General features: G+C 41.9%; 1 protein-coding gene across 1 annotated transcript; it reads left to right on the top strand.

Annotated features, from left to right (window-relative positions):
• Positions 1–4,358: 4,358 nt before the first annotated feature.
• On the top strand, positions 4,359–8,516 carry LOC145061688 (uncharacterized; the record flags this gene model as incomplete). Its single annotated transcript, XM_079009228.1, has 3 exons — positions 4,359–6,123; positions 6,202–7,768; positions 8,129–8,516. Coding segments are annotated over exons 1-3 (3,720 nt in total), but the record flags the coding sequence as incomplete, so codon positions are not given.
• Positions 8,517–10,200: the final 1,684 nt, after the last annotated feature.

Genomic DNA, 10,200 nt, shown 5'->3' with positions numbered 1-10,200 from the left:
CCCAAATTAATTAACCTCTTCCAAAAGGTTAACAGACAGTTTAATAAAACAAGGCTTATTAACTGAAAGAGTTAAAAGTGACGAAATAAATTTCGGGTTGTCACAAGTTGATACCCCTATAATCAATCTTTTAAATGCTTTTAAATGATTTTAAGGGGGAGGAATACAAGTTGAACACAATGATATTGTGTAAAAAATTTTACTTGTGATAACCATCACATTAAAGGATTTCTTATGCTTTTGTAAGTGATCAAATCAATTCAAAAACACTTTTAAAAAGATGTTAGTTTGTTGTTTATAAAACTCCATTTTTAAGGTACATGCTTAACTCGGTAGATAATTAAGTCTTTTCTTCAAGTCAGTATCAGTTCAAACAAGCATACTAGTAAACTATAATAGGTATAGTTTAGGGGTTCAGTTCATACTTGTCACACCCCCAAACCGGAACGGCGGAAACGTTCGGGGGCAGATGACTTCATGTAGTACTGTAACAAATGAATACATAGTAAAGAAAGCAATATAACCATCATATATATAATTGAAAGTTTACATTGTTAAAAGGTAAATATTCAAAACCAATTACAATATGATGCCAAAATGTGGATTTAAACAGGCACCGCAGCGTTCCTTCTTCAAAAGCGGATTATTACCTGTAATTACTGAACCCCTGGGACATACAGGTAGTTTTGAAAGAGTAGATCAGCATTTAAGCTGGTGAGTTCATAAGTATTAAATGACAATATTTGAATGAACTAAAATGAAATGGTTTGTTTTTGTTTGTTTCTTCCTGGAAAATCCCATATTTTCTACTGATATAAATGTAGCCTTCTATTAAGGCCAAAGTTTGTTTCTTGAAAACTTATGTTTTTCCGTATGTGGGTGGCAGTTTAGAAATTCCAAAACTGTAACACAATAATGTTTTTCATGCCTAAAGTAGTTAACTCATGTACGTGTAAAGTCGTCAAGACGTCTGAAAAACCCCGTAAATCAATGTGTTTTTAAATACTCCATGTGAGTTTGCTAACCATGCTATTGACTGGATTTGCCTATACACAACGTTCTTCAGGCATTGGAATGTTCTGACGTTTGTCACCCCATATGGTGTACTGTAGCTAACCGTGAGGGTGCAGGGTTATCAATTCTGTATAGATCTATACCCAAACACCATGCTCCTGTAACAACCCGGATTCCCAGTTATTATTCATTCTTATATTTTTGGTATTTTGTGAGGAGACTCGGCGAGTTGGAGCTCAAACTCGCCGATTAGGATCGCGGTCTTGGACTCGGGTTCGCGTCTAGACTCGGAGAGTCTAAGGAGTGGACTCGGCAAGTCCATGTTGTTTAATGAAACCCTATTTCCCCGGGTTTGGAGCCTATTTAAGGGCACTTATAGCCTCCCATTATGGCTACCAGTCCCTTGAGAGAACCCTAACAGAGCTAATTCGTTTTGGGAGAGAGGAAGTCACTTTTGGGCCTTTGTATTCCTTGTTTAGCAAGAAGAAGGTGGCAAGAGCAAGGAGGAGGTGGGATTCCAGCAGATCCAGAATCCAGAGGCTTCAATTTGAGGTAATGTGTAACAGCCCGAAATCTCAGGTATTGTTTAAATTATGTTTTTGGGTGATTTAAGAGGGGACTCGGCGAGTTGGGGCCTAGACTCGCCGAGTAGGATCGCAGACTTGGTCGCGGGATCGCGACTGGACTCGACGAGTCCAGGTATGGACTCGGCGAGTCGACGCTGTTTAGCGGAAACCCTAACCATTCAGGTTTGGGACGTATAAAAGGGACTCATTGGCCGTCATTGTTCGTTTTAGCCTTCTGAGAAGAACCCTAGATCGATTGGGTGCAGCTGGAGCAAGGATCTTAGGCCATTATTGGTTATAGAAGAGTGGTTGTGCAAGGAAGAGAAAGGATTGGCTAAAGGAGCAGCAAGGGGTCACATTCTGAGGATTGGGAATACAGAGAATACATCATCCAGGTAAGAATTCGTGTGTATTGGTGTATTTATGAAATTAGGGTTTATAGAACCCATTTAGTGATTAGATGATGTAGTGCCCTGTTACCCACGACTATAATCTTGTAGTAGGACCTTTAGAGGTCCAGCAGGTCCCATGCATGTGAGATTCGGGACGAGACCTATCTCAGGAAGCAGTTACTCGTCTGCATGGCATGGACTCGCCGAGTTGTTCTTCAGACTCGGCGAGTATCTTGAAGATTTACTGGGACTCGCCGAGTTGTTCTTCTGACTCGGCGAGTGGAGTCGGGGTGGCCCCGCGATTCTTCCAGGAGTAACTCGTCGGGTCGAGGAGGGTACTCGACGAGTAGATAAGGAATCTCAGAAAGTTGGAAGACGTCCAGACTCGCCGAGTCGTCATGGTACTCGCCGAGTCCGGTCGAGTTGCCAGTTGACCGTTGACCAGAGTTGACCTAAGTCTGACTTCTTAGGGATAGTCACCCTTAGAAGTTATAAGTGTTAATGAGATATGTGATGTTATAGGAAGGTTGTAGCTCGTCGGTTGTGCACGAGTCATTTCGGGAATTGCTAGCGTTCAGCTTCTACGAGGTGAGTCTTCTCACTATACTGTACCCGGAAGGGTTTGACTGTGTGACCGGAAGGTCGGATATGTTATGTGATATGTATGCTATGTGTGGTAAGTTATATGTTATACGTGCTATGTATGATATGTGGGCCGGAAGGCAATATGTTATGGGCCGGAAGGCGAATATGTTATGGACCAGAATGCGTGATAATGAGGACCGGAAGGTCAGGGCCTGGAAAGGCGTATGTGCGTAAGTGTATATTGGAGAACTCGCTAAGCATTTATGCTTACAGTTGTTGTGCATGTATTTCAGGTACTAGCGAGGACCGTGGGAAGGCGCCGGCATGATCGATACACACTGAAGATTGTCTTTATGATCTTGGGATTTTGAATAATGGTATTTGACAGAATAATTAAACTATTTATGCCTTGTTTAAAATGGAAACAATTATGTTTTTAAAATGAAAATTTTGTTTGAAAAATTTGAGTTGTTACAATTGGTATCAGAGCCTTGGTTTGAGGGATTCGGGTGCACCTTAGGGGGTAACTGAACTCAAACCGAGGATTTGAGGAAGCTTTTCAAATAAAGGCATAAACTTTTGTAAATGGTTTTGTGGTAAGCAAGAAAGAAGCAGTGTGTACGATCAGTCAGCGCCCGAACGGTAAAGATCCCCAAAATACCTTACAATATTATATGATATGAATTGTTATGCATGCTAGAAGACTAGGTATTCATGATAGGACTAGAGTGGCCTGATTTGTGATGCCTTAGTCTAGGGAAGTTGCCTATATGAGATGCTTTGCTAGTATGCGGGTAGATAGAGCGTATCAGAAGTAGAGTACTCACTATCCGGAGTTTGGGGAGGAGGACTTGGGATGAACATTGATGCGGTGTGGTCGGTAGTATTGGGCCCGTACTACCGAGGACACCGGGTCAGTGGGAGGCCCAAGTAAGAATCCCTGGATATCTGGGACTGAGTAGGGTTGCGTGTTGAGTACGATTATACTCGGTAGAATCTCTGATAGTTTTATGTTGTATTTCAGAGATATCATGGTTAGACCGCGTCACGGGGCATGATCCATGCATGGATCATGAAAGCCCAAAATGTGATGGATTAGTGATTACTAGTGAGCTAGAAGGTGGTTTGGGCTCAATGGTTGGGTTGTGCATGGTAACCCACAAATTGAATTAGGGTTGCATGAAGACTAGGGCAACATTTTTAAGGCTTCATAAGTGCTAAAAACGTTACTATTTGCTTCATAAAGCCTCCTAGCCGTTTTTGACACTCTTTGGTGGATTAGGGTTACACTTTAATGCTTATGATGACTCCTTAATGCTTCTTATGGCTCCTTAATGAAGCATAGCCGTTTTTTTTTTATTCACAAGTCTCATGGACGTTTTTTTTGTGTTCTTTCAAGAGTTACCTTAATTTCTATTTACTAGTTTTAATGAATAATTGGTTGGTTGGCTTGTAACCACCAAATTTGTAATAAAGGCTTCATATAAAGCCAAATTATGCATGGAAAAAGTAATAGACGAATTTTTAATCAAAGAACCCTTTTGTTCACTTTGAATTATTGTTATAATTCACAAATTATCTTGTTAGGACGTGTTCTTGACTTGATACGAACTCAATCCAATAGGTCTTGGATTGTTTTCACCGGTATACAACTTAATAGGTCTTGAGTTGTTACTAATCTATCCATTTCTTTCCATTCATATATCATTTGTGGTTACTATTCTCTTTTAATTTACCTAAACACTACCCTACTCACCAAATCAAGCCCATACACGCATCATAAGTGGTATCAGAGCGCATAATGGATTTTGATGATCCGGAGTTCCTACAAAATCTTCGTGAAGCATTAAGAAACATCCAAGAAGGTGGAAATCGAAGGCAACCCCGCCGTGGTGAACATAGGGTTGTGGAAGAATTCAAGGTGTCTGAATTGCCTGAATTTGTTGGTGGAACTGATCCTGAACGCTACTTGGAGTGGGAAAGGAAGATTGAAAGAATGTTCGAGTTCAAAGAAGTGGATGATGAAAAAAGCTGCAAGTATGCCATTCTCAAGCTAAGTGGTGGTGCTTCATTGTGGTTTGAAGGGCTTAAGGCCAAGAGAACCCGTGAAGGCAAAGAAAAAATTTGTTCTTGGCTTTCTCTAAAACGAAAGCTAAGAAAGAGATATGTTCCTTCTACTCATAGAATTGCCACTTACAAGAAGATTGCTGATTTGAGGCAAGGAAAAATGAGTGTTGGAGAATACATTGATGAATTTGAGAAGTTGTCCTTGATGGGGGATATTGAAGAAATTGAAGAACAAAAAATGACTCGTTTTCTAAAAGGGTTGAACTACAACATTGCCAATGTTGTGGAGTTATATCCTTATGCTGATTTTGGAACTCTTTGTGGTTTGTGTTTGAAGTTGGAGGGGCAGGCCAAAGCACGTTATGGTGGGAGTTCAAGTTCAAGTCTCGAAAGTCCCAAGTCAAAGTCGTGGTCCAAGCCCGAGTCTAGCAATAGACAAAATTCTGTTTCTACTCCTTCTGGTTCTAGTAGTGTTCCCGTTGCTCCTAAACTTACTAGTGGTACCAAAGAAACTAGTTTGGCGAAAATTAGATGTTTCAAGTGTCAAGGTTTTGGTCATTACCAAAATGCTTGTCCAAACAAAAGGGTGGTGACTTTAAGGGAGGCCATTGAATGTCGTGAAGAGTTGGAGGAAGAAGAGAGGTTGGCGGGTATTTTTTATGATACACAACAAGAAGAGGAAGAAGAGGAGGAGGTAGAGTATGAAGCACCGGTGTATGATACAGTTTTGGTGCTTAGAACCCTTAAAACTCAAGGGGTTCAAACCGTGGCTGATATGGATCAACGAGACCAATTGTTTCACACCAAATGTTTGGTTAGAAACAAGTGGTGTAGTTTGATTATTGATGGTGGAAGTTGTACTAATGTTGCTTCTAATGAAATGGTGATCAAATTGGGTTTGTCTACTACAAACCACCCAAAACCATATGTTCTTCATTGGTTGGATGATGGAAGCAAAATAAAGGTGACAAAACAGGTTAGAGTTGGTCTAACTATGGGGTCTTATGAAGATGAAGTGTTGTGTGATGTTATTCCTATGGATGCATGTCATATTTTGTTGGGGCGTCCTTGGCAATTTGATAGGGACGTGTTACATAGAGGGAGGAGCAATGAATATGAGTTGAAACACAATAATAAAAAAATTGTGTTAAAACCCATGTCCCCAACGGCCATAAGGTCCATGAATTCTAAACAAGTAAAAAAACCTAATCTTTCTATGTTTGCTAGTGAAAGGGAGGTGGAGCAAGTTCTTGACAAAGGTGATGTTATCTACATGCTTGTGGCCAAAGAGCATGCAAAGGTGGAGAAGATGGTGCATGGAGAAAACGCTATTGCTGATTTGCTTTTGGAGTTTCAAGATGTGTTTCCAAGCGAATTACCACCGGGTTTGCCTCCAATCCGTGGTATCGAACACCAAATTGACCTTATTCCGGGTGCTCCTTTGCCCAATAAAGCCGCCTATAGATGTAATCCGGAGGTGACAAAAGAGTTGCAAAAACAAATTGATGAACTCATGAAAATGGGTTATGTTCGTGAAAGCCTAAGTCCTTGTGCTGTTCCAGTTTTGTTGGTTCCAAAAAAAGATGGTTCTTGGAGGATGTGTGTTGATAGTAGGGCCGTTAATAACATCACCATAAAATACCGATTTCCTATTCCTAGAATTGATGATTTGTTGGACGAGTTGCATGGTTCTATTGTGTTCTCAAAAATTGATTTGAGAAGTGGTTACCATCAAATTCGTATGCGTGAAGGGGATGAATGGAAAACAGCCTTTAAAACTAAACATGGCTTGTATGAATGGACCGTGATGCCTTTCGGTCTAACTAATGCACCTAGCACTTTCATGCGACTAATGAATGAAGTGCTAAAATCTTTTTTGGGCAGGTTTGTGGTTGTGTACCTTGATGATATCTTGGTATATAGCAAGAGCTTGGAGGATCATTTGGTGCACTTAAAACAGGTTTTCGAGACGCTTAGAGCTCAAAAACTCTATGGGAAGCAAGAAAAATGTTCGTTTTTGGTGGAAGAAGTGGCATTTTTGGGTTTTGTGGTGTCAAGAAATGGCGTGTCCGTGGACCCATCCAAGACTGAAGCAATCAAGTCATGGCCTATTCCTACTAATATTTCTGAAGTTAGATCATTTCATGGTCTTGCTTCTTTCTATAGAAGATTTGTTCGTGATTTTAGCACCATTGCAAGTCCCATAACAGGTTGTTTGAAGAAAGGAGTCTTTGCATGGGGAGAAGAAGCTCAAAAGGCATTTGAGAAACTCAAGGCATTGTTGTGTGATGCTCCTATTTTGGCTCTTCCTGATTTTTCTCAACCATTTGAAGTGGAGTGTGATGCAAGTGGAGTTGGTATTGGGGCTGTTTTGATCCAATCCAAACGTCCTATTGCTTATTTTTCTGAAAAGTTGGGTGGTGCTCGTTTGAATTATTGCACTTATGATAAGGAGTTTTATGCTATTGTCCGTGCTTTAGATCATTGGAGTCATTATTTGCGTGCAAATCATTTTATTTTGCATTCTGATCATGAATCCTTAAAGTACATCAATGGGCAACAAAAGTTGAGCACAAGACATGCAAAGTGGGTGGAGTTCTTGCAATCCTTTCATTTCTCATGCAAATACAAGGATGGTAGAAGCAATGTGGTGGCTGATGCACTCTCGAGGCGTTACTCGTTGTTGGTGACTTTGGATGTTCGTTTCTTGGGATTTGAAACTCTAAAGGACCATTATCAATCTGATATGGACTTTGGAGATATGTTTTTGAAATGTGCAGGTGGTCCTAATGGTGAATTTGTGATTCAAGATGGCTTTCTATTCAAAGGCAATCGCCTTTGTGTCCCAAAACATGCAATACGGGAGTTGTTGATTCGTGAAGCTCATGGCGGTGGTTTGGCTGGTCATTTTGGCATTACCAAAACTTTGCAGGTGCTTAAAGAACATTTCTTTTGGCCGAAGATGTTGGGGGATGTAACCAACATAGTGGGCAAGTGTGTTACATGTCATATGGCAAAAACAACTTTCAAGCATGGTGTTTACACTCCTTTGCCGGTTCCTATTCGTCCTTGGGAAGATGTGTCCATGGATTTCATTATGGCTTTGCCTAGAACTCAAAGGGGGAAGGATTCCATTATGGTGGTGGTGGATAGGTTTTCAAAAATGGCTCACTTTGTGCCATGTCATAAAACAAATGATGCCTCTAACGTGGCTGATTTGTACTTTAAAGAGGTGGTTCGTTTGCATGGTATTCCTAAAACAATTGTTTCTGATAGGGATTCCAAGTTTCTAAGTTACTTTTGGAACACTTTGTGGAGGAAAGTCGGTACTAAGTTACTTTTTAGTACATCCCATCATCCACAAACGGATGGGCAAACGGAGGTGACTAATAGAACTTTGGGTGCTTTGTTGAGAGGGTTGGTTAGCAAAACTCAAAAAGATTGGGACATCAAACTTGCACATGCTGAATTTGCCTATAATCGTTCTCCTACTTATGCTACAGGTCACTCTCCTTTTGAGGTGGTGTATGGTGTGAATCCTTACATGCCTTTGGATTTGATTCCATTGCCAAAGGATGAATTGGTTCACAAGGATGCTAATGACAAGTTGAAGGCTATGATGAAACTACACCAACAAGTTCGTGAGAAGATTGAAGCCGTGAATGAGTTGTACAAACAGAAGTCCAACAAGCATAGGAAACCACGTGTCTTTCAAGATGGTGACTTGGTGTGGGTGTATATGAGGAAAGAACGTTTTCCTAACAAAAGGAAAAACAAGTTGATGCCAAGAGCTGAAGGTCCTTACAGAGTGGTGTCACGTGTCAATGATAATGCTTATAAGGTAGATTTGGGAGGAGACCATGGAGTGCATGCTACCTTTAATGTGGGAGATCTTTCACCTTATCTTGATGATGATGGACTTGATGAATTGAGGTCAATTCCTTTCAAAGGGGGAGGGGATGATCCATGCATGGATCATGAAAGCCCAAAATGTGATGGATTAGTGATTACTAGTGAGCTAGAAGGTGGTTTGGGCTCAATGGTTGGGTTGTGCATGGTAACCCACAAATTGAATTAGGGTTGCATGAAGACTAGGGCAACATTTTTAAGGCTTCATAAGTGCTAAAAACGTTACTATTTGCTTCATAAAGCCTCCTAGACGTTTTTGACACTCTTTGGTGGATTAGGGTTACACTTTAATGCTTATGATGACTCCTTAATGCTTCTTATGGCTCCTTAATGAAGCATAGCCGTTTTTTTTTTTTATTCACAAGTCTCATGGACGTTTTTTTTGTGTTCTTTCAAGAGTTACCTTAATTTCTATTTACTAGTTTTAATGAATAATTGGTTGGTTGGCTTGTAACCACCAAATTTGTAATAAAGGCTTCATATAAAGCCAAATTATGCATGGAAAAAGTAATAGACGAATTTTTAATCAAAGAACCCTTTTGTTCACTTTGAATTATTGTTATAATTCACAAATTATCTTGTTAGGACGTGTTCTTGACTTGATACGAACTCAATCCAATAGGTCTTGGATTGTTTTCACCGGTATACAACTTAATAGGTCTTGAGTTGTTACTAATCTATCCATTTCTTTCCATTCATATATCATTTGTGGTTACTATTCTCTTTTAATTTACCTAAACACTACCCTACTCACCAAATCAAGCCCATACACGCATCAGGGCAAGTACGAGCGGTGTGAGTGACGAGGATATTCGTCAGATGATCCACGAGGAGGTGGCGGCGGCGATCCGGGCTGAGATCCCGGAGATGTTTGGGTCTATCAAGACCACCCTGATGGAGACGTTCGACGAGCGGTACGCCGCATTGACTGAGGCTGCAACCGCTGCAGCTACCGCAGCTGTGGCCGCTGCTAGGCCACAGGGGGGTGATTCATTGCTGTTCCGAGAGTTCAGCAACACGAAGCCACCAGAGTTTGATGGGACGCAGGATCCGATTGCTGCGATGAGGTGGATCGCAGATATAGAGGGGTGCTTCTACACTTGTTCATGCCCGGAGCACCTGAGGGTACGGTTCGCTTTGAACCAGCTCCGTCTGGGAGCAAAGGACTGGTGGAAGTTCGTGACGGCGAACTTCACTTTGGCAGAGACTGCGGCAGTGACATGGGAGGGGTTCACTACCATGTTCAGGGAGGAGTACGTTCCCCCGGTGGAGCGGGAACGATTGGTTCAGGAGTTCTTAACCCTCAAGCAGGGTACTGATTCGGTGGCGGCGATCACGCGGAAGTTCCATGAGAGGGCGATGTTTTGCCCCGAGCTGGTGGCCACAGAGCAGGCTCGGATGAGCCGGTACTTGGGTGTTCTGAGGAGGGAGATCCGGGAGTTTGTGTCAAACTCCACTTACCATACTTTTACTGAGCTTCAGGCGAATGCCAGGAAGCGTGAGATCGAGTTAGAGACTCAGGCCAGGGAGGAGGCCGAGTCTCAGCAGGCAGACCGGCGGCCGGCTCAGTCTCAGCCGGCAGCCAAGCGGATCAAGTCCGCCGATTCGAGGACGGGAGGTTCGAAGAACCGCACTTGCGTAAAGTGCGGCAAGGGTCACGATGGGGC

The sequence above is a fragment of the Lactuca serriola genome, chromosome 1 (genome assembly GCF_051521515.1).
Source record: "Lactuca serriola cultivar US96UC23 chromosome 1, Lser_US96UC23_V15, whole genome shotgun sequence".
NCBI classification, from domain to species: Eukaryota; Viridiplantae; Streptophyta; class Magnoliopsida; order Asterales; family Asteraceae; genus Lactuca; species Lactuca serriola.
The sequence above is the reverse complement of the archived record's forward strand: the minus strand, read 5'-3'. Positions and strand labels throughout refer to the sequence as shown.